General features: G+C 46.2%; 1 protein-coding gene and 1 long non-coding RNA gene across 5 annotated transcripts in view; one reads left to right on the forward strand and one right to left on the reverse strand.

Annotated features, from left to right (window-relative positions):
- The window catches only part of PLXNA4 (plexin A4), a 618767-nt gene that overhangs the window by 43427 nt on the left and 551113 nt on the right, over positions 1-24227 (reverse strand). For all 4 annotated transcript variants that reach the window (XM_083401717.1, XM_083401718.1, XM_083401719.1 and 1 more), the window contains 4 exons: positions 19130-19398; positions 15927-15993; positions 10981-11127; positions 1670-1829 (listed from right to left, as the gene is read on the reverse strand). In XM_083401717.1, coding sequence (XP_083257843.1) covers positions 1670-1829; positions 10981-11127; positions 15927-15993; positions 19130-19398 — 643 coding nt within the window. The remainder of the gene's footprint in view (positions 1-1669; positions 1830-10980; positions 11128-15926; positions 15994-19129; positions 19399-24227) is intronic.
- On the forward strand, positions 3125-13575 carry LOC310659294. The gene is made up of 3 exons (XR_014502728.1): positions 3125-3407; positions 5380-5453; positions 12528-13575. It is a non-coding gene; the product is annotated as an uncharacterized lncRNA (long non-coding RNA).

Genomic DNA, 24227 nt, shown 5'->3' on the forward strand with positions numbered 1-24227 from the left:
AGCTGCATGTGGAGGAGCGGAGACGCAAACCCGGTTCCCCAGATTACGAGACTACTGCTCTTAACCACTACACCACACTGGCTCTCTTTTGTCTTTTGTCATTTTTTATTTTACCGACATGCTTTGTCTTTTGTATATGTGCATTTCCACTGCTCTGTATGTTGATGTTTTGAATGTTTGCCACTTTGGAAATGTGAAAAAGGGGCAAGTGGCATATAAGTAAATCAATCAATCAATCAATCGGGAAGATCCACCTGGCCTCATCAATTCCCCAGCGAAGGAGCAGCTGACCCAATGCCTGTTTTCCTCTACTCCCTGGGTAGGCAAATTAAGGCCCGGGGGCCAGATCTGGTCCAATTGCCTTCTAAATCCGGCCCGCAGATGGTCCAGGAATCAGCGTGTTTTTACATGAGTAGAAAGTTTCATTTTATTTAAAATGCATCTCTGGGTTATTTGTGGGGTGTAGGAATCTGTTCATTCCCCCCCAAAAAATATAGTCCGGCCCCCCACAAGGTCTGAGGGACAGTGGACCGGCCCCCTGCTGAAAAAGTTTGCTGACCCCTGCATCTAGTCTATGAATTCATTTTTTCTTTATATTTTGTGACACACACACACACACACACACACACACACACACTATGGATTGTATCTAATGCTGTTGTTCTTCATTCTCTCCATTGCATTTCCCCTCATCAAAACCTACACCAGAGGTTTGGGGGTCTGAATCAGAGGGAGCCTGAGAATTTTCCCCACCCTGTCATTAGTATGTGAGATAATTCAGTCATGTTTAAGAAGTGTCACTCGGTAAAAATCTTATTAAAAAAAAACATTATCAGTGAGGCCAGTGTCACGTATACAATAGTCTGTGCTGCCCACAAAACTGGTAAGAACCAGTTAAAGGGAAGCCTAACTCTGATCGTTAGAGTAAAAAATAACTCCAGGTACAAGATACAAGGAGAGCTCTGCAATGTGCAGTAAAAAAAGGGGTGGTTAGTGTTATGTATTGAAGTTCTCACCCTGGGCCAGCAGGGGGATACTGTAGATAGTTTTCACTCAGGTCCACATATGCAAATAAGGGATCGAAAGTGATGTTCAGTGATTGGATAGTTACAGAAATGGTGACTGTTGCGTTCTAGTGGAGCTCTATTTAAGCAGGCTGGCTGAACCTTTCAGCTCAGTTCTGTTCTGGCCTGTGAATAAACAAGAGCTGTTTGAAGAATTGCTGTGTCGTCTGATATGTTCACCCACAACTTAATAGTTAGTAAGTGTTTTCCAGGACTGTGAAGAGATGGTGAAGCAATGAGGTGGCAGAAAGTAGGGCGTTGGCCAGAGGATGAAACAGCCAAGTTGATGTATTTTCCCCACACAGAGTTTGTCCTCATGAAAGGCTCTTGAATACCCTTTGGACTCTGTCCTGTAATGCATTATTGAATAAAGTCTGACCAACTGGGAACTTGCTGCGAGCCTCTGTTCTGAACCCCTCCAAAAAATCCCCCCACAATGGCAGCATGCTGAAAACTGAGCCCCACACGATGCAGGCCAGAGAAGCTGAGAGCTAACCCTTGAGGGAGTTTCCCACATGCTGCTATATATTCCAATGGTTGTGTGAATTGACTGGCAGGCTTGCTGGACGCCTTGCTCAGTCGACCCAAGCAAGAGACTCACGTACCTAGATCCATGTCGGCAGCTTTCGGTCGGTGGGAGCAGGGCACGTTCTTGAAGATGGCGTCAAGGATCTTCTCCTTCACTTGCGTGATGGTGTCACAGTTCAGGATCTTCACGGGGATCTCGGGGCTGTTCACATTGTCAGGGTTCACACAGCTCAGGACCTGTAGTGGGTTGGGGGTTGGAGACAGGATCAGAGGATAGGGCTTAGCAAGGAGGCTGATCCCAAAACAGCATATGGGCAGGGTGGCTTTCTCTGCTAAAGATCATAGAATAGAATCATAGAGTTGGAAGAGACCACAAGGGCCATCGAGTCCAACCCCCTGCCAAGCAGGAAACACCATCAGAGCACTCCTGACATATGGTTGTCAAGCCTCTGCTTAAAGACCTCCAAAGAAGGAGACTCCACCACACTCCTTGGCAGCAAATTCCACTGTCGAACAGCTCTTACTGTCAGGAAGTTCTTCCTAATGTTTAGGTGGAATCTTCTTTCTTGTAGTTTGGATCCATTGCTCCGTGTCCGCTTCTCTGGAGCAGCAGAAAACAACCTTTCTCCCTCCTCTATGTGACATCCTTTTATATATTTGAACATGGCTATCATATCACCCCTTAACCTCCTCTTCTCCAGGTTAAACATGCCCAGCTCCCTTAGCCGTCATCCTTCTCCAGACCCTCCAAAGTTCCCTATTATCCAGGGACATCCCTGATTTAGAGAAGCCACCCCAGTTTCTGATTTGATTACGTAATGTCCCACTTTTCCTTAGGATATCCCTATTTTCATCAGAGAAACATTTGGGGTGGTATGTATTTAAATGTTTTAGTGATAATATTGCAGTCGTTGTATAAGGGATTCTTAATTTGACTGGAGTGTAATTGAAATTAATAAGATTTTGGAACGCAGAAATAAAGTAAATTATCAAACCATCGATTCTAGCATGAGAGGGGCATAGCTGTCAACTTTTCCCTTTTCTTGCAAGGAATCCTATTCGGAATGAGGGAATTTCCTTTAAAAAAGAGGAAACGTTGACATCTATGGAGGGGGGGGGGCACCTAAATTACATAATTTGGCATCTGAATGATTGGTATTAGTAATTGTATTATAATTTGGCACTGTTATAATGAGGCTATTATTGGATTATTTAATTGGAAGCTAATAAAAATAATTATAAAAAAATAATGTTTTAGTGAAAGTGCTTAAATCCAGGCAAAGAATGGATATGTCAGCTGTGTCGGGCAAATGCCCTCTGGTTCTGGAAAGCTCCCCCGAGCCATTTTACTCTGTGCTGCACAGACTTCCCATCTTCCCGTCTCCGTGACCTTGAACAAGCTGAGGTCTGCTTGAGGAACTGAGGAACACCCTCATAATGTTTTACTATATTATTATTATTATTATTATTATTATTATTATTATTGACATCCCTCTTTTCATCGGAGAAATGGTGGAGGGTACGCAACTTGGAATAGCATCTTCTCCATAGATTGTGGAAAGACCAGGCTATAATGCTCACAAAGGGTCTGTTAACTTGAAGGCCTCCTCTGGTGGTGGTTGCTAAGCAACATGGAGTCTGAGGCATTCCAGCCCATTGTAGTAGCCGCTCTAGGCCACACACACACAAAGGCCTCATGCCACTGCCTGCCCCACAGAGATCAAGACGCTCTGTCCTCCTCTCGTGATCACCGCTAACTTATTCTGCCTTCAAGCTGTGCCAACTCAGCGCTAGAAAGGTTTCAGCCGTCTGTTTGTAAGTTAGGAAGTGGAGGGTTGAAATTGATATAGGAGATAAGGTACTCTCATCAGCTCTAACGGAGTTGTAATATTATTTTATCAGGTGTGTGTTTTTTATCCTGTTTGTCCTTCAGAGGTGCTGAGAAACCACCAATGGGTGCTCAGGCAGCAGCCCAGCCTAATCCAGACCAGGACGAGACCCGCTCACCTTTGCTAGATTGGCAATTCAGAATCCTTATCCCAGAAACTAAACATTTTAGGTTCTCATGAGGGAAAGGGCTTTGACCACAGGGATTAACAAATCTTTCCGTTTCTGTTTCTCTCCATTTTTCATTAACCTATCAAGTTTGGTTCTCCACATTTCTGAATCAGTTTGTGGTTGTTGCCATTATCATTTTTTAAATGCGCACATAAAAACTTGCCAGCACTTTAGTGCAAATTTCTCTTAATGTACACATTTTTGTATCGGATGTTGCCTGATAGATGCATTTTCCCAGCAACATGTGCATTTTAGGCACTTTGCTCTAATGTGCATGTTTCTGTACATTTTTGTCTCTTTCCTGAAGGCCAGTATTATTATTTTTTTAAATTGCCAAACCTGTTTCCAAACCCCAGGGAGAGCTGCTAAATTTTTTCAGATTATGGAAGGCTTTGACCCTGATGCTCTCAGTAAAGGTAAAGGTACCCCTGCCCGTACAGGCCAGTCTTGACAGACTCTAGGGTTGTGCGCCCATCTCACTCAAAGAGGCCAAGGGCCAGCGCTGTCCGAAGACACTTCCAGGTCACGTGGCCATCGTGACATCACTGCTCTGGCGAGCCAGAGCCGCACACGGAAACGCCGTTTACCTTCCCGCTAGTAAGCGGTCCCTATTTATCTACTTGCACCCAGGGGTGCTTTCGAACTGCTAGGTTGGCAGGCGCTGGGATCGAACAGCGGGAGCGCACCCCGCCGCGGGGATTCGAACCGCCGACCTTTCGATCGGCAAGCACTAGGCACTGAGGCTTTAACCCACAGCGCCACCCGCGTCCCTAACACTCTGTGAGTGTGAGTGGGGCTGAGAGACTTCAGAGAAGTGTGTCTAGCCCAAGGTCACCCAGCAGCTGCATGTGGAGGAGCGGGGACGCGAACCCGGTTCACCAGATTACGAGTCCACCGCTCTTAACCACTACACCACGCTGGCTCTCTCTGATGCTCTCACTCCCAACCTAATTTCTTAGCAGAGCTTTCCAAAGCCACCTCTTTCTCCCAGACATCTGGCAGGTTACAGGTTTCCTTTACAAGCAAGGTCTCTGGCTTCACACCAAAACCTGCCCCCCCCACCCTAGACAAACCCACTTACACCTCCCCCCCCCTCAAAAGCTAAATGCAAAGCAGATGAGGAGATTCCTTGGAACCTCTTCCATGCACTGAGCAGAATGGAAAGTTGGCTGCTACTTCAGAGGCATTTATTAGAAACTTGGAGTTTCATTTTTCAAAAGAAGAAAAAAAAGGATCTCAGAAGTGAAAAATGACTCTGAAAAATGAAACGCACACCCCTTTTCAATTTAACACGTTTCAGAAGTAGATGTGAAATGGAGGTCTAAACACCTTGTGGTTTCTCTCTCTCCCCCTTCCCTTCCCTTTCCCTCCCTTTTAAGTGCAAATGTTTAGCAGTTAGCATTACGTTTCAAATTAATAATAATTTGAGACTAAGCTCCCTTGGTGATATTGCCTTGGCACAAGTTCACATGTTGTATTAATCGCATGCCGGTGAAATGATTTAAAAAAATTAAAAACCACTCCCGAAGGATTTCCACCCTCCCTGTTTGGTAAGGCAAATGTTCGGCAAAATCAGTTATCACGGATAATTGATTCCTTATCACTTCAGGCAAGTGCCCCACAACCAGGCAGTACCCAAGAAGAAAAAGCTACTGCTGGATAAGAAGAGAAAAAAGAGACGGGACGCGGGGAACTTGCCTCGTTATTTCCACTTTGTCTCCCTGCACAGTGGGGAAAGGCCATAGTTTAATGGCAGAAAAGCGATGGGTTCATTCTTGGCATCGCTAGTTAAAAGGATCTCAGGTAAGAGATCTCAGGGTTGTGCATTGCTGCTGCTATTATTAATTAATTACATTTTTAAATTTCTAGGCTCTCTTTCATTCGAGGATTACAGGTTTATAGTATAAAAGCACAAATACAAAGCATAGTAACAAACCAAAACAATACCCTCCCAACATGACCCCAAAAGTCAGGAAGCACTGAGGTGCATTGGTTGGGAGCCAGTAGCGCTGGCTGACTCCCACCATTGAGCCAGTCACCCAGAGCTTGCGAACTCACTTCTCACCCGGGACCCGCATATTTGCTACCAAAGGCCTTGCACTGAACTGAATCAGTGTGCCAATGCCAGGAAGCCTGCCCACCATGAGCTCATGGGCAGATGGCAGAATGCCAGGCTGCCCTTTTATAGCTCTACATGCTTCAGAAGGGAAAAGGAGCATCTTCACCCCCACTGTTGTGCCCAGACACTGAGGTCCAGCGCCAAGGACCTTCCATAATGTGTGTGTGTGTGTTCACAATCTAATAGGCTACTATTAGGTGGAGCGAGGCTCAAGGAGCATAAAGGGCCTCAGCCAAGATAGAGTTCCTGCAGGGGTAACTCATTGGCTCCCTGGGCTCTGTCCAGGGTCCTGAAAACCCATTTACAGAATGTTCAGGGATCGCACTGTTTCCTTACTGTCCTCGCCTTCCACCACAGACTGGCTGCCAGAATCACACCACTGCAGTTCGAAAGCATGCCAGTGCAAGTAGACAAATAGGTACTGCTGTGACGGGAAGGTAAATGGCATTTCTGTGTGCTCTGGCTTCCATCACGGTGTCACGTTGCACCAGAAGTGGTTTAGCTATGCTGGCCACATGACCCGGAAAGCTGTCTGTGGACAAACACCAGCTCCCTCGGCCTGAAAGTGGAGATGAGGGCCATGCCCCATAGTCGCCAGTTTTATCAACCCTCCTGTGGACTTAGCACAGATATCTCCATGTGTCCTCCTGGATACCCTTGATTTTCCACAAAGTTGCTTTGCATGTGGGGTTAATTTGTTCCCCCAGATGCCCAAACTGTGTAGGGAAGCAGACAGCTGACAATACATGCGGGGGTTCTGCATCCAGCTGCCAGTTTCTTTTTCCCAATGGAGAGGAAATTGCTGCTTGCAAGTTTCCCCAGTGGCTGGCCACTGTGAGAAGAGGATATGGGACTATCTGGGTCTTTCATCATCAAACCTTTTATTGGCATCACATACAAACATCCAAAACAAATCAATTCAGAATTACCACTTCCCCAGTGGCACAAAACATTTGCTAAAAGGAAGGAGGCAGAGCAGTCTATTGTCACATCTCTAGGTCTCCAGGGAGATCAGACGTCTGCAGTGTATTTCGACGACAAATAACCAAATAGAGATATTTAGCCACTAACTTGGTGAGCTCCTGATCATTCCCCAGTAATAGAAAATGTATGACCTCCAACTCTGGTTTCCATTTGCGGATACAAAGTTGATCTAGAAATTGCTGACGGAGATCAGCATATAGTTTACAATTAAGAACTATGTGTGTAAGGGTTTCCACCAGGTGGTCTTCACATGGGCAAGTTCTTTCTCCTTCCACCCTGCCTGAGAACCTTCCCCAAAGGAGGTTTGATGGATTTGAATTAAACCTGGCCAGTGAAAATGAAGCACGTGAACGTAAGCCAGTACTTCCTTGGCGCCAATAAGGATCAGGCAGACTCAGCAAATGGAGAATTAGAAGGTGAAATTTATTGCCAGGCAATAAGGACCCAGTTTGGAATCTCTTCCAAAAGGAACTGGGACCCAGTTTGACAGAAATCCAGAGGTCTTTATACCTGAGCAGATCACAGCAAATCATAGATCATGAGACAACCATGAGGCAGTCACGATATCGCCAGCGAAATTAGCCAATTAGCAAGCTTCTTGCCATGCTTCCAGCTCCTGATCAAGCACTGGTCAAGCACAGAGTTCTAGTTCTGCTTTCCGTTGCTAGCAGTGACGCTGTCTAACCTCTCCCCTAGTTATGGCAGGACAGGGAGTTTGGAGATTTTGTGGTTTTGCTCTTCCTGTTCTGTGGATTAATTTAGTCTGTATCTGAGGGGATTTTGTACCAGAATCTCTGATTCACATCTTCCCCTTGTCCAGGGTACACGGATGTTTGTAGGGGAAAGGTCGGCTCCTAATTTTGCTGTTTCAAGCAGTATGCAGTTAGCTAAGGCACAGCTTCCCTTTGATTCAAAATGGATTATAAAATACTGTAAACCCTGATTATGTGTGAGCATATATGACTATATTGATTACTGATAACTGATTATATGGATAACATAGGGGTAGCCCTTCTTCCTTGCCTCAAAAATGCCCTTCTTTCTTAAGGGTTAAGCAGAAATTCAAGGTAATTGTGGTTATCTGGGTCTTTGGCTTGATCCTGCAGCCAGGTATTGCTATCTATCTATCTATCTATCTATCTATCTATCTATCAGAAGCAGGACGTGGCTGGAGGTTTATGCCTTTCCCCTGCCTTCCCCTTTCAGAGGAGAGCAACAGCAGGCTGTCTGCATCTGTTCAGAAGCAGGAAGAAGTGCCTGAGCTCAGCCGAAATCAATCCCCGAAGAAAGGGCATATGGGACACCCCTTTTAAGCCTCATTAGTGACTCCGTTGCCAACATTAAAAACTCCCCACTGGGCTTTAACCAAAGAGATGCTCCGAGCGTTTTCATCGAGGGGCAGCGAGGGAGCATGTTTGTAGATATGTGATGTCAACAGATATTAAGGGATTCGACTGTAAGGATCAGAGATGCAGGGGTGTGCAGGGGACAGAAGGCGGGGGGTGGGGGTGGAGGGGGCCACCCAGCATGTTCTGAGACGGTGACAAACTCGAGACACATCAGACAGCTTTTCCCCGTCCACTTCTGCCCCCGAAGGGCCTATTATAAAACGTTCGCCATGACAGCTTCGAATCAGGTTTTGTGATCTTTGCTCTTTGTGCATTACTTGCCTCAACAAATGCGAAAACGAGATACGTACGTGTGTCTGTGTGTGTGTGAAATAGAATTGTCTTCTACCCACAGGGGAAGGAAGGGACTGCATCATGGCTGGAAGAACTACAAAGAGCATTGCCTGATTGACGCATGTAGCAGAAAGCCTTAAATGTACCCTGGGACCAGGGTACATTGAAAGCGACAACCTCCTTGATAGACCTGCCTCAGTTTTAAAGATCCTGTGACCCTGCTTGGTCCTGCTGCAGCCACCTATTCAGCTGGTGGGTGTCAGAATATTTCATTCTCCCTTTGCTGGATGTGTGATTGTTACATCACAGGTCTGTGTTTACATTCCATGCTTGGAATGTGTGAGAACGGAAGTCAGTTCTATCTCTTCCGCTGTATTGTACTTTTGTACTTTCTCTGTCTCTCTCAGAGAAGATGTCAGAGCACCCCATGATTGCTTTGTCCTGTATATATTGCTTAATAAATTACTACTACTACTAATGATAATTCCTTATTTATACCCCGCCCATCTGGCTGGGTTTCCCCAGCCACTCTGGGCCGCTCCCAACTGAATATTAAAAACAATACAGTGTCAGACATTAAAAACTTCCCTAAACAGGGCTGCCTTCAGTTGTCTTTTAAAAGTAAAATAGTTGTTAATTGCTTTGACATCTGCTGGGAGGGCATTCCACAGGGCAGGTGCCACCACCGAGAAGGCCCTCTGCCTGGTTCCCTGTAACTTGGCTTCTCGTAGTGAGGGAACTGCCAGAAGACCCTCGGAGCTGGATCTCAGTGTCCAGGCAGAACGATGGGGGTGGAGACACTCCTTCAAGTCTACTGGTCTGAGGTCGTTTAGGGCTTTAAAGGTCAGCACCAACACTTTGAATTGTGCTCGGAAATGCACTGGGAGCTAATGTAGGTCTTTCAGGACTGGTGTTATGCGGTCTTGGTGGCCGCTCCCAGTCACCAGTCTAGCTGCCGCATTCTGGATTAGTTGTAGTTTCCAGGTCACCTTCAAAGGTAGCCCCATGTAGAGTGCATTGCAGTAGTCCAAGCGGGAGATAACTAGAGCACGCACCACTCTGGTAAGACAGTCTGTGGGCAGGTAATGTCTCAGCCTGCGTACCAGATGGAGCTGGTAGACAGCTGCCCTGGACACAGAATTAACCTGTGCCTCCATGGACAGCTGTGAGTCCAGAATGACTCCCAGGCTGTGCACCTGGTCCTTCAAGGGCACAGTTACCCCATTCAGGACCAGGGAGTCCTCCACACCCGCCTGCCTCCTGTCCCTCAAGAACAGTACTTTTGTCTTGTCAGGATTCAACCTCAATCCGTTAGCTGCCATCCATCCTCCAACCGCCTCCAGACACTCACACAGGACCTTCACCACCTTCGCTGGTTCTGATTTGAAAGAGAGGTAGAGCTGGGTGTCATCCGCATATTGATGAACAGCCAGTCCAAACCCTCTGATGATCTCTCCCAGGGGCTGCATGTAGATGTTCTTAAGTTCTAAAGCAGGTCAGCTAATTCCTGCACACACACACCACCCAAACTGTAGGTTTCACACTCCCTGGGAATAGCTGCAGAAAGTGCCTCCCCTACTTTCACACCCACTCAAATTGCTGGAGAAGTAAGTGTTGGGTGAAAATTTCACCTCGGCGCTAGAAAAACATCATCAAGCAATGAAAAGTCATATTCTGTAACATATGTTCCTTATATCTTCTGGCAAACAATAAAAAACCCTCTTATTATCGCTATTGTTGTTCAAAGATCAGAGACTGTAGTGTCATGGCTAGAGAAAGGGGCAGGGGGTAGACTGGAGGAGGGTGACAGGGAGATAGAAGCCTGTCATTCACTTCCCTTCCCTTCTTTAATCTCCAGGGAGGAGTGGATCTCTGCAAATCTGCTAAGATTCCTATCAGGGTAGATTTGCCTGCCCTTGAGATATAAAAGGGAGAGCTGATTAGCATCAAAAAGCTGCAAGCAAGGACAGGACAGCTTTTGAGGAGGGAAGAATTCAATCATTGACCTGGAGCGCTGGCTCCTTTGTATTCACCAGCCTAGAAGGAGAAGAACAGAGATTCCTTTGGGCAAAAGAGATTCCATAGGAAATCACATGGGGGCATCAACATGCCAGAGGAACCTTGATGTCTGCAGAAGTACAAAAGTCCTTTTTGGGGGGCTGGGGAACTGTGTGTGATCATCGCCTGTTGTTTGTGAGCAGGGAATGTAATGGAGTAGACTGGGAAAGGGTAAGACTGGTCAACAGCACCCTGAGCAGGAGTACTCGGTGCTGCAACATTTTGTTGCAACTCCCCGTTGCCTCCTTGAACCCAGAGTAGTCAGCAGCCCTTGCTATTTTTAGCATATAAGGAATTTCAACCTCTTTCTTCCTTGCCATCGGTTTGGTGCTGTTCTCCTCTGCTGTTCAGATTCGGACTAAACATCAGGAAGAACTTTCAGGTGGTAAAAGAGATCCTTTCCCATTCTGGGGGTCCCTTCCAATTCCACAGTCCCAACCCACCCCCAATTTCCTCTTCCAGGTACATCAATGGCTCCATCTCTTACCAGGGTCTTGTAGTCGATCTGCTGCCGGATCAGCTTGTCCTCACTAAGGGAGTAGCGGGCTTCCCCAGTGATGGCATCGATTGGGCCCTTCTCCATCTGTTGCTTGATGGCACAGAACAGAGAGAAGAGAGGCTCGCCGGCACATTCCTGCAGTGAGGCGAAGGAAGAAAGGAAGGAAGGGACAATCAATTGGGGCGATGAGGAGACTGCATCTGTGCTCTGTTCCCCCCACTTCATGGCTCTGAAGAGCTGAGAGCAAATCCCTGCAGGGAAGCAAAGTTGGCAAAGAAATGGCGAGACAGAAGTCCTAGGAGATGGCTTCATTGCTGCCACCATCTTTTCAGAGCACGTTCCACCTGCACATACACTCCAACATTTCTCCAATGAAAATAGGAACATCCTATTCCATAACAACAACAATTTTACTATTTATCCATCTGACTGGGTTGTCCCAGCCACTCTAGGCAGCTTCCAACATATATAACAACATAATTAAACATTAAAAACCTTTCCGATACAGGGCTGCCTTCTGAAGACATCCAATACAGGGATGTCTTCTAAAGGTTGTATAGTTACTCATCTCCTTGGCTTGGGGGTCCATATCCTCCAACATTTCTCTGATGAAAATAGGGATGTCCTTAGGAAAAGTGGGACATTGCAGGATCAAATCAGAAACTGGGGCAGCTTCTGTAAATCTAGAACTGTCCCTGGAAAATAGGGACACCTGGAGGGTCTGCCTGTATGCTCCAGCCACTTCCTGGAAGTTGTCAAATCACAGCTCTAAGCCATGGATGTACATGTGGGCTCTAGAACTGCCAACTCAAGATCGATTATGCAAAAATAAATGTGTATTGATTTGGCACGGTATCCCAACCGTGACATTAGCCATCTCAATGCACTTCTTGCTTCCTCGAATATTTCCCTGCCCAATATTTATTTGGACAGCGCCATGCCCAGCAGTTCACAAAGCTCAAGTGAAGAAGGTCCCTGTCTCTAGGCGCTTACAATATTTAATTCAATGTGGGGCACAAATGAAGGAAGGGGCGGAGCAGGTGTAAACCTGGGGAAGAATTTGCTAGGAATTGGCTGGAGGAATCCTAAGTACATTGACTCATAAGTGTGCTGAGAATTGCAGCCAACCAGTCCCTGCCCTGCCCCATAGTTCCATCTGCATTCCTTCTAGCTCAGCTCCTCTTTTCTGCCTGCCCATGACTCTCCTCTGTGTTTTCTGCCTCTCCTCCCTGAGCAGCTCCTCCGAAATCCACGAGAACGGTTTCAATTTTTGTCCTCTGCAAATCCCCAGAAGCCGTTCCCTCCTCTGTAGCCCAGAGTAGGGTCTTTCCTGGTCTCTAACACCTGCCTGCCACTTAATTAGCTTATCTCCCGGCAGCATATTGCTTCCGAGGCGGATGCCTATTGCCCTTATCTGCCCGCGTTTTTTCGGGCTAAAGGCAGGAAGACAAGGAGCCGAGTGGGGAAAATAAAATAGCCTATTATGAAAGCAAAGCTTTCAATGACTCACCTCCCTTTCTCTCCCCCACTTTCAGCTGGAAATGGGAATCTGATAGCCGGAGCCACCAAATCGACCTTCCAGGGCCCTTCAAAACTTTTTCCTGCTGTAAAAGGTGGCGGATCATAGGCGGCAGGAGGAACATCTACTTAAGTCTCCTTAAGCCATTCAGCTTCAGAGGCCGCAGAAACGACTGGCGGTAATTGGTTGTGTAAAGGGGTGACTGTCGCTTTCGATTGGTGGCACGTTGCCACTTTTGGTCACAGAAGACAAGGAGCCACACAAAGCCATGGGTACAACTCTAGGGGACTGGCTGTCAACAATGCTGGAACTGAGAGGTCCAAGCGGCACTTCCTCAGGAGCAAAGCAGCACAGGGAAGTACTTGCCCCCAAGTAGAACATGCATTGGATCAGTGTCTCCAGATCTGCTAACCTTAGTGCTGTTCCAAACCTTTGGCTCCTTGCTGAGAGGAGGGACATCTGCTTTGCATGACGGAGAAAATAATAATTTCATAAAACTGTCTCGTTTTGATGATTCCATTTCCTTTTCAGGCTATAGCTAAATTGGAAAGGCCTGTGCCTGCCTACTTTTTTCAGTACCGGACTAGTTGCTTTTAGGCGTATTGTAGCAAATGTTCATTCCGGAACACTGAAAAGAATAAACTCTTTAAATCCATGGTGGCCGCTATATGCATCAAAAGAGAAAAGGCTAGGCATGGCAATTGTGATTTATCTTGAACTGTTTTGCAGACAGACGAAAGAGGATATTGGGAGACATTTAATGAATAGGAAAATTAGTCAAAGTCTAAATAAAGAAAGACGCTGAAAAATGATTATATGTTAATATATCAATTCATATGCTAGCAAGGTTATGCTTAAAATTCTACAAGGCAGGCTTAAGCAGTATGTGGACCAAGAACTCCCAGAAGTGCAAGCTGGATTTCGAAGGGGCAGAGGAACCAGAGACCAAATTGGAAACATGCACTGGATTATGGAGAAAGCTAGAGAGTTCCAGAAAAACATCTACTTCTGTTTCATTGACTATGCAAAAGCATTTGACTGTGTCGACCACAGCAAACTATGGCAAGTTCTTAAAGAAATGTGAGTGCCTGATCACCTCATCTGTCACCTGAGAAATCTCTATGTGGGACAAGAAGCTACAGTTAGAACGGGATGTGGAATAACTGATTGGTTCAAAATTGGGAAAGGAGCACGACAAGGCTGTATATTGTCTTCCTGCTTATTTAACTTATATGCAGAATTCATCATGAGAAAGTCTAGACTGGATGAATCCCAAGCCAGAATTAAGATTGCTGGAAGAAATATCAACAACCTCAGATATGCAGATGACACAACCTTGATGGCAGAAAGTGAGGAGGAATTAAATAATCTTTTAATGAAGGTGAAAGAGGAGAGTGCAAAATATGGTCTGAAGCTCAACATCAAAAAAACTAAGTTCATGGCCACTGGTCCCATCACCTCCTGGCAAATAGAAGGGGAGGAAATGGAGGCAGTGAGAGATTTTACTTTCTTGGGTTCTATGATCACTGCAGATGGTGACAGCAGTCACGAAATTAAAAGACGCCTGCTTCTTGGGAGAAAAGCAATGACAAACCTAGACAGCATCTTAAAAAGCAGAGACATCACCTTGCCAACAAAGGTCCGTATAGGTAAAGCTATGGTTTTCCCAGTAGTGATGTATGGAAGTGAGAGCTGGACTATAAAGAAGGCTGATTGCTGAAGAATTGACGCTTTTGAATTATGGTGTTGGAGGAGACTCTTGAGAGTCCCATGGACTGCAAGAAGATCAAACACATCCATTCTGAAGGAAATCAGCCCTGAGTGCTCACTGGAAGGACAGATCCTGAAGCTGAGGCTCCAATACTTTGGCCAGCTCATGAGAAGAGAAGGACTCCCTGGAAAAGACCCTGATGTTGGGAAAGATGGAGGGCAGAAGGAGAAGGGGACGACAGAGGACGAGATGGTTGGACAGTGTTCTCAAAGCTACCAACATGAGTTTGACCAAACTGCGGAAGGCAGCGGAAGACAGGAGTGCCAATTCTATAGTTCTATGATTTAATGATCTCCTTGGCTCGGGGGTCACATAACTCCATACCCTGTAACATTTCTCTGATGAAAATAGGGATGTCCTAAGGAAAAGCAGGGCATTCCAGGATTAAATCAGTAACTGGGACGGCTTCTGTAAATCCGGGACTGTCCCTGGAAAATAGGGGCACTTGGACGGTCTGCCATAAGGAAAGAGACAAGCAATCGACTCCAAACTTCCATTGATTCTTTTTTGGGGCATTAGAGTGTGCAGTTGCAAATGATGGGTTTGAGTCCAGGGCACACTGGTCTGTTTTGTGTGGCTACTTTCATTCCAGTGTGTTACTGTAATGGGAAGCTGAAAGATGACAAAGATGGCCTCTCCTCATCTTCACTCGAAGCTTTCTGAATTAATATATAAATAAATTGCAGCCTAATACAGGGGCAAATCAAAGACCCAGGAAAGAATCTGCAGTGTTTAAATGACAAGGGCATAATATTATGACTCATGAATATGTCAGCCTATTTATATTGTTGCACCTAATTATATGGAGAGAGAAAACAAGTGATAGGCATTATTAGTGTTTTAAACAGAGATGCGGTGAGTATATTTTGATACGATGCTCATAAATTGAATATAATAAAGAACGAACAGTATTTTAACTGTAAATTACCCCACGCTTCAAAATCTCAAGAAGTCACCTTTGCTGAGGCTTTGATAGCATAAACATTTGCTTAAGTATAATTCATTAAGCCTTGATTTATTATAACCTAGTAATTTAATTTGTTAAGGATTGCTGTTAGGTTTCTTCGCTTTTGCTTTTACTGCAATTGTGAGGACAGCTGAGAGTGTCTGAACATGTGTAAAGAAGCTTGCAAATTGCGTCTGAGCTAGGGAGGTGGGGGGGGGGGAAACTGTGGAAGGACGTGTGAACCCAGAATTGACCTCCACAGTCACTTATGGACTCATTGTTAAAACTGTGTTTATGGAAGACAATCTTACTTGGCTACGACTGATCGCAGAAGAAGAAGAAGAAGAAGAAGAAGAAGAAGAAGAAGAAGAAGAAGAAGAAGAAGAAGACTGCAATGGGTTGGACTAGATGTCTCTCTTGGGTCCCTTCTAACTCTACAATTCTAAGATTCTATGAAATTACAATCTCAGCTTGCCATGGTATTTTTCCTTGGTCCCTTCTTGTCACACTGTTTCCCCCTGTTTTTCCAACCAGCTTGGGTAACTCAGTGAAACCAAACAATGTTAAAAACAACAGCTGAAATCCATACTAAGCCCACTGCTTAACAACAACAACAACAACCAGGGCTTCCAAATAATGAAATAACAGTCCAGCAAATGCTTAAGCTTGAAGTTGTCACCAAAACTGGTTCTACTTACCTTGAGAAACTTATAGAGCAGGAACGTGAACCAGTTAGTGAGCATCTTCTCAGCAACAGATTCTGTCCTAGAAGGAATGCGGAGAAAAAAAATAAACTATGCAGAGCCCCAGGAAAACATCTCCTTGCCTGTTTTGCCATGCCCTCCTACGCCAAACACTCAGATTTTGAATTTACATGGAAACCACTGACAAAAAAGGAAAAGATTTCATAATTGGAATTTGAGAGGGACAACATTCTCCCTGTCTGAATTTCTCTAAGGGGTTTACCTTGAATTTTATATCTGGTGAAATTTGGTAGCTGCTCATTAGCCGTGACCAGACACCTTTTAATCTCAGACAAGGCCCACTAACGCTGGGAGCAGTGGGGATGCTCTCATGAGTGGGACGTCAGATCATCCCGTGAGATTTCACAAGAGCTGGTGTGCTAAGTGGACCTGGTCCAAGAAGTAAAACCAAGAGCTTAAAAGCTCTTTCCGCACTGGGTAACCCCAAGCAGACCCAGCCTGGAAAGTTTGTGGATTTGCTTCTCAGGTGAGGCCTGCTCAGTGCTCTGACTCTGGGAGCGTTAGAGAAGATCTCACAGGACAATCTGACTTCCCACAAGCACTTGTGACAGCATCCCCACCTTGCCCACATATATGACAGGAGCAGGCTGGCAGTAAATCACCCTGAGTGGGTGAAGTTAACTCTTTATTAGAAAAACTGGAGCTGCCATTATACCGAAGAATGTAAAATATTTTTTTCTATATGCATCAGCCGCAGCCTGAATACTAATTGCAATGAAGTGGAAAGGGGGAAAAGTTCCAACATTATCGGAATGGCAGAACAAATTACTAGAATGCGCAGAAATGGCACAATTGACTAATAGACTAAGAGGTAATACAAAACAATCATTTATTCAAAAATGGGATATGTTTAAGAGATATTTACAAAATCATAATAGCAGTATAATTTCTATGGCAGCATTTGAACGACCCTTGTGTAAATTAACTATTAAGAAATAAGGGAAACTGGTACGAAATGTTGTAAGAAAGTATAAGAAAATGCAAAAAGATTAAGGTAATAATGATAAGTACATTAGACATCAGAAAGGTGAAATACATTGGGAAATGATGGGAAGTCTACTTTATTTTAGTAAGAAGATAGGATGAAAGTGTATAAGTTTGAATCAGTTTATTTTTGTAAATTTATATAAGATTACTAATACAAGATTGTTTTCTTTATTTTTCTTTATTTAAAATTGTTTATGCCTATCGGTGTGGTTGCTCGAGAGCGATCAGGCAAGATCCCTCACTGGTCTTTTCAAATGCTTTATTATTGGTGCGAAAACATTTACAATGCAGAACACCTCTATTGCATGTCTTGCTCACTCACTAGCAGAATCTGAGAGTGGGCGGTCCTTAAACTTTACCCAGCAGAGTAGTCTCTTGACCCCCAGCCTACGCCTTCCTCTCTGCGCGAAAGCCTACTGCGCAGGGAAGGCTTGGGTAAAGGGGGACCTCCCTCCTCCCCGCTTTGCTCAGGCATGGTGTCCTGGCTCTCTCTAGCATCCTCCGAGCCCTGCAGCTCTTCCCCACTAGAGGTGGGGCTTCCATCCTCCGCAGAGGAAGTGCTGCTTCTCACGATCTTTGGAGGCTCTCTGTAATCCAGCTGCCCTTCCACCTCTCGCCTCTGAGCTGATGGCAGTTCCCTGACACTATGAACTTCAATAAAGTATATAACAACAACAACAACAGCAACAGTAACAACAGAAGAAAGGGGAAGGGGAAGGGGAAGGGGAAGGGGAAGGGGAAGGGGAAGGGGAAGGGGAAGGGGAAGGGGAAGGGGAAGGGGAAGGGGAAGGGGAAGGGGAAGGGGAAGGGGAAGGGGAAGGGGAAGGGGAAGGGGAAGGGGAAGGGGAAGGGGAAGGGGAAGGGGAAGGGGAAGGGGAAGGGGAAGGGAAAGGGAAAGGGAAAGGGAAAGGGAAAGGGAAAGGGAAAGGGAAAGGGAAAGGGAAAGGGAAAGGGAAAGGGAAAGGGAAGGAAAGGAAAGGAAAGGAAAGGAAAGGAAAGGAAAGGAAAGGAAAGGAAAGGAAAGGAAGACTGGATCTGCACAGGAGTGCCAGCCCAAATGAGCTCAGCAACTCTTCTTCAGTAGGTCTTGCTCCTATGGGGCAATTGCGAAAACTGAAGGTCCCTGCCTTCCCACAGCTGCCTAATTCTCCTCCTCTCCTGGGTCTTTCCCCAGCGATCTGAGACTGTGCCGGCATGCCTGCCTTTGCTCCTCCTTCTTCACACCTCTCCTAGTGGAGGGGGGCTTGTTGCAGCAGCAGGGGAAAATACCCTGGCTTCTTCAGCAGCCTGACTCATCTCTGACTCTTGGCCTCCTTCCTCTCCAGCCTCCTCTTCTGCCTCTGGTTCTGGACTGCTCTCTGCCACAGCCTCTTCCTGCTCACTAAGCCCTGTTGCCTCTTCAGCTTCCGACACCACCTCCTCCCGATCTACTCCCTCTTCTCCCTCTGACCACTCATTGTCATCCCACCACCACTCCCCTGGCTCTGAGCCTTCTTCCCTTGGTGTTCTCCAGCTGGTGCCTTCCTACCACTCCTCTGCGTCCAACCAGTCGTGGACAATGAAGCTGAAACTGCACAAGTTAAACCCCAAAATGGAAACAACCGGAATTACCAACGACTGAAGAACGGCGGATGAAGATGATGGAATATGCGCAACTAGCGAAGCTAACCGGGAAAATCCAAAACCAGCCTGATCAAGCTTTCCAAAAAGACTGGAGTAAATTCATACAATATTTGAAGGACAATTGCAAACAATTAATAATGCTAGCAGGGTTGACTTAAGAAGATTTGCAATGTTTATGATTTATATCTTTTTATATTTACTTAAAATGAAAAAACTGAAACGGATGAAATGTAAGGAGGAAGAGGTACAAAAGCGATGAAATAGATAGGAATTATGGTAACCACAAGGCGGGAGCGGGTGAATGTTGACCAGCTCAAGCGAGCAAAAATTTAATGTGAGTAATATGGATGTGTTTATATATTATGAAATGGAAACTTAATAAAATATTATTAAAAAAGAAACCGCACAAGTTAAATGTGTGTAAGTTGTGGGCACCCTGTGCTCGGTTTTAATGCTTGCAATTATCTTTGTGTCACTTTTTGTGGAAAATTTAATGAGCAACAACCACCACCTGCTCCAGGGCTTACCTCCGAAGCAGAAGCTTGGGATGGTTTTTGCTCTCCAGGTTTTTGTCTATGAGATCGGCCAGGAGTTGCTTGAGGACATCCGTGGCATATTCTAGCTTGCTCTGCAGCACCGTCATGATGAGGGAGGCCACGTTGCCACGGTCTCGCATGGAGAAGCTGCGCTGGGACTCCAGGGTGCGGATGAAGGACAGGAGGAAGACCTTGTTGTTGATGAGTTGGGCAAAGAGCTTCAAGCCCTTCTCAACCCGCTCTTGCCGATACCCAGGGACCTGTCAAAAACAGAGAGAAAGAAGAGAATCAATGGCTTGGTACCTCTAGGACACTGTTTCTCAAACTTGGGTCCCCAGCTGTTTTGGGACTACAACTCCCATCATCCCTAGACAGCAAGGCGAGTGCTCAGGGATGATGGGAGTTGTAGTTCAACAAGAGCTGGGGACCCAACTTTGAGAAACACTGCGTCTAACATAAAGCTCCATATATGTCAGACAGTGTAGCCCAGGGGTCAGCAAACTTTTTCAGCAGGGGGCCGATCCACTGTCCCTCAGACCTTGTGGGGGGCTGCACTATATTTTTTTTGTGGGGGGGGGGAGAACGAATTCCTATGCCCCACAAATACCCCAGAGGTGCATTTTAATTAAAAGCACACATTCTGCTCATGTAAAAACACGCTGATTCCCGGACTGTCCACAGGCCGGATTGAGAAGGCAATTGGGCCGGATCCGGGCCCCGGGCCTCAGTTTGCCTACCCATGGTGTAGACAGAGTTACAGTGTTACAAAGCTGTCAGCAAAATTGACCCAAAGGATGGCAACATCAACCCCACCACGTGGGAATCCCTTGCAGACGACTGCAATGCCTGGAGACAGACAAACAGGTTGTGCATCCACAGCAGTGGCCAGAGGAGGAATGACCGCTGGGAAGAACACAGAGAGAAGAAATGCCCTGGTGCATCTGCAGCAGCACAAGCAGACGCCTTCCTCTGCCCCAGCTGCAACAAAACATGTCTCTCCCATATCGGACTCTACAGCCACAACAGCTGCTGCAACTCTCCAATGGTTTGACTTCACTCCTAAAAGTGCACTCTGCCATGATCTCCTGCGACAGATGGACGCCAGCTTACAACTATTACTGAAGTTCCTCGAATGCTGCAACAGAATTTAAACTACTATATTTATATTTCAGATATTCTTTAAAAACCTCCCATTTAGAAACAAATTCCTGTTTTGATTTATTCTTTATTTTTTCTGATAAACCATCTAATTCAGCATATCCTGTCAGCTTTTGGATCCAATCTTGAATAGAGGGGATTTCATTACTCTTCCATTTTATATAAGAAATTAGATTTAATGAGAATAAGTTTAATTATGAAAAAAAAAAGTGTATTGGCAATAAGTAATATGAATTTGAAGTATGGAATAGACGGGAGGTTGGGTCTTTAGTGTTAAGACCAATAGTATGTTTTATTGTTTGCTAAGAATATTATGTGCCTATGGTTATTTTTGTAATTTGTGTATAATTTGGTATTTGTGTTTTCTGTTTGTTTGTTTTTCTTGTTGTATAAATAAAAAGCTTTAAAAAAAGAGAGACAGGTGGACTCCAGCAATGGTCAGTGTAGACTTCAATGAACTAGACCAGGGGTCTGCAACCTTTAAGACAAAAAGAGCCACTTGGACCCGTTTCCGAAGAAAAAAAAACTGGGAGCCGCAAAACTCATCATTATAAAAATAACTTTTTTGTCACTTTTTTTAATTATTTCTTTGTTTGACCCCTCAGTATTACTCCTCCTCATAGAAATAAACGTCAAATTAACAAGTTACCTTTTTGTGTGTGTGCGTTCTTCACTCCCCTTCAAAACAGTGACCAGCGTACATGCCCCCTTTCAATGCAGTGACCAGCGTACATGCCCCTTACAATGTAGCGAGCGAGCGGGCGGGAAGGTGACGTCGGGACGGTGTGTGACTAACGCACGCACCGCCCCATGTGATGTCACAGCCAGTACAGCGCCCGCCACAGTGGGGAGTGTCGGGGCGCACAATGCGCCTCCTCCCCTCGCTAGTATCTGCCCTGGAGCCGCGGCAAAGGTGTAAAAGAGCCACATGCGGCTCCGGAGCCGCAGGTTGCAGACCCCTGAACTAGACGGACCAATGGAACTGGCTCAATATGAGGCAGCTTCGGCTCATCATCAGGAGAAGTCCAAGGTCCTGTACAAAGAAATGCAGCTGCCCAGTTGTCACAGGACTGCCAAAGACTGCTTTTGAGTTTGGGGGGAGGAGAAGAGTCAGGGCGGGAACAGTCAGAAGGAGACGGTCAGGAAATGATGGAAGGGGGTGGGAGAGCAAGAGGGAGCCAGGAGATGTCACGGCTCTCTGATGCTGAATCAGAGCCCCAGCACCGCTCAGGGAGCTCAGGGACAGATGGAGAGTCCTTGCCTGTGCCTTTGGAACAGGAAAGGAGAGGGTTAAAGTGCAGGGATCAGAGATGTCCCATGAAGCTTCTCCGCCTCTTCTGCTGGAGGAGAAGCAGGAGAAGACCACTCCCCCAATCTCAACAGGACAATGCATAAGTTGTACTGTGCTGCTTGTACATATGTAAAATAAGGCAAAGGGACCCGTGACCATTAGGTCCAGTCGTGACCAACTCTGGGGTTGCAGCGCTCATCTCGCTTTATTGGCGAAGGGAGCCGGCGTACAGCTTCCGGGTCATGTGGCCAGCATGACTAAGCCACTTCTGGCGAACCAGAGCAGCGCACAGAAACGCCGTTTACCTTCCTGCTGGAGCGGTACCTATTTATCTACTTGCACTTTGACGTGCTTTCGAACTGCTAGGTTGGCAGGAGCAGGGACCGAGCAATGGGAGCTCACCCTGTCGCGGGGATTCGAACCGCCGATCTTCTGATCGGCAAGTCCAGGCTCTGTGGTTTAACCCACAGCGCCACCGGTGTCCCACACATATGTAAAATAAAGAACTGTAAATATCTCTCTGAGTGAGCAGAGGGTGCTTATTGTGAAGAGCATACACAAACCATCACACCAGCCCTGCACCAAAGCCAAAGAGGGCAGGGCACATTCGTACACACAAAAAAGGCCAAACAAGGGCTGGCCAGAAGTGGTGCCAGCTTCTCTTTGATGAATCAAGCAACCTGGCTTTGTCCTGATCTCCTCAATTCTCTCTGCAGGACCCCGGCCAGCATAGCACCTGCCAATATTTTTCAGGAGGGGCTGCCATCACCATCTCCTCTGCTTCTTCCCTCCCTGGCACGCAATGTGCCTTTGCAGTCTGCTCCACTCCGCAGCAGAGGCGGCCGGCCACGCGAAACCGTTTTCACAACAAAAGAAGTTAAATTATAGAACTCACTCCAGACTTTACCTGGAGTACTGTGTCCAGTTCTGGGCACCACAGTTCAAGAAGGACACTGACAAACTGGAACGTGTCCAGAGGAGGGCAACCAAAATGGTCAAAGGCCTGGAAACGATGCCTTATGAGGAACGGCTAAGGGAGCTGGGCATGTTTAGCCTGGAGAAGAGGAGGTTAAGGGGTGATATGATAGCCATGTTCAAATATATAAAAGGATGTCATATAGAGGAGGGAGAAAGGTTGTTTTCTGCTGCTCCAGAGAAGCGGACACGGAGCAATGGATCCAAACTACAAGAAAGAAGCTTCCATCTAAACGTTAGGAAGAACTTCCTGACAGTAAGAGCTGTTCGACAGTGGAATTTGCTGCCAAGGAGTGTGGTGGAGTCTCCTTCTTTGGAGGTCTTTAAGCAGAGGCTTGACAACCATATGTCAGGAGTGCTCTGATGGTGTTTCCTGCTTGGCAGGGGGTTGGACTCGATGGCCCTTGTGGTCTCTTCCAACTCTATGATTCTATGATTCTATAAGTCAGTGATGGCCACCATCCTAGATAGCTTGAAAAGAGGATTAGATGAATTCATGGAGGAGAGGACTATCAGCGGCTATCAGCCATGATGGCTATGATCTGCCTCCACAGTTGGAGGCAGCAAAGCTTCTGAATACCAGTTCCTAGAAACCACAGGAAGGGGAAAGTTGCCCTTGTGCTCAAATACTGCTGGCGGGTTTTCCACAGGCATCTGGTTGGCCACTGTGAGAGCAGAGCTAGAGAGGCCATTGGTTTGATGCAGCAGATCAAATGGCCACTTGGGACTAGAATGAAGACCAACTGAGCGCCTGATTGCTTTGTGATGTCATACAGGGAGAAGCACATGTTGCTAAGCCACAGAGGAGGAGCCGTCCTTGGCTTTCACAGAAAGGGCCCCTGTCCAAAAGGAGCTGCAGGACTCCTTAGCCACAAGGGTAGCTGAAATATACTCAGAGTCGAGAGTGGATTTCATGCTCTTTATTCAGCTCATAATGGTGAGGAGGAACGAATGTTTCTCCAAAGTATCTGCTCTATATACATTATACATGTGATTGGCTATATACACGTGATTGGCTAATTATACACTATATACACGTGATTGGCTAATTCTGGAATTCTCCTGTAGGCCAATCAGGTTGTGGATTCACTTCCATCTGGAGCTGGATTGGGTGGCTCCTGCAGACCAATCATACTGTTGCATTGTTCTAGGACCAATCAGATTGCTGCATTCTGAATCCTATTGTTCTAGGACCAATCAGACTGCTTCATTTTGGACCAATCAGATTGCTGCATTCTGAATCCTATTGTTCTAGGACCAATCAGACTGCTGCATTTTGGATTCTATTGTTCTAGGACCAATCAGACTGCTGCATTTTGGATCCTATTGTTCTAGGACCAATCAGACTGCTGCATTTTGGATCCTATTCAACTCAGTACATAACAGTAGCTAATATTTTGTGGCCTGAGGATCCACTTTCTCAGCTCTCCATCCCTTCACTTATGCTGCCAATGAATGCTCTTCCATGCGCAACTACAACTTGCCACACAAACACCACAAACACCGCGGACTGTCTCACCAGAGTGGTGCATGCTCTGGTTATCTCCCGCTTGGACTACTGCAATGTACTCTACGTGGGGCTACCTTTGAAGGTGACTCGGAAACTACAACTAATCCAGAATGCGGCAGCTAGACTGGTGACTGGGGGCGGCCGCCGAGACCACA

This window comes from Podarcis tiliguerta (genome assembly GCF_965153285.1).
Source record: "Podarcis tiliguerta genome assembly, chromosome: 10".
Taxonomy (NCBI): Eukaryota; Metazoa; Chordata; class Lepidosauria; order Squamata; family Lacertidae; genus Podarcis; species Podarcis tiliguerta.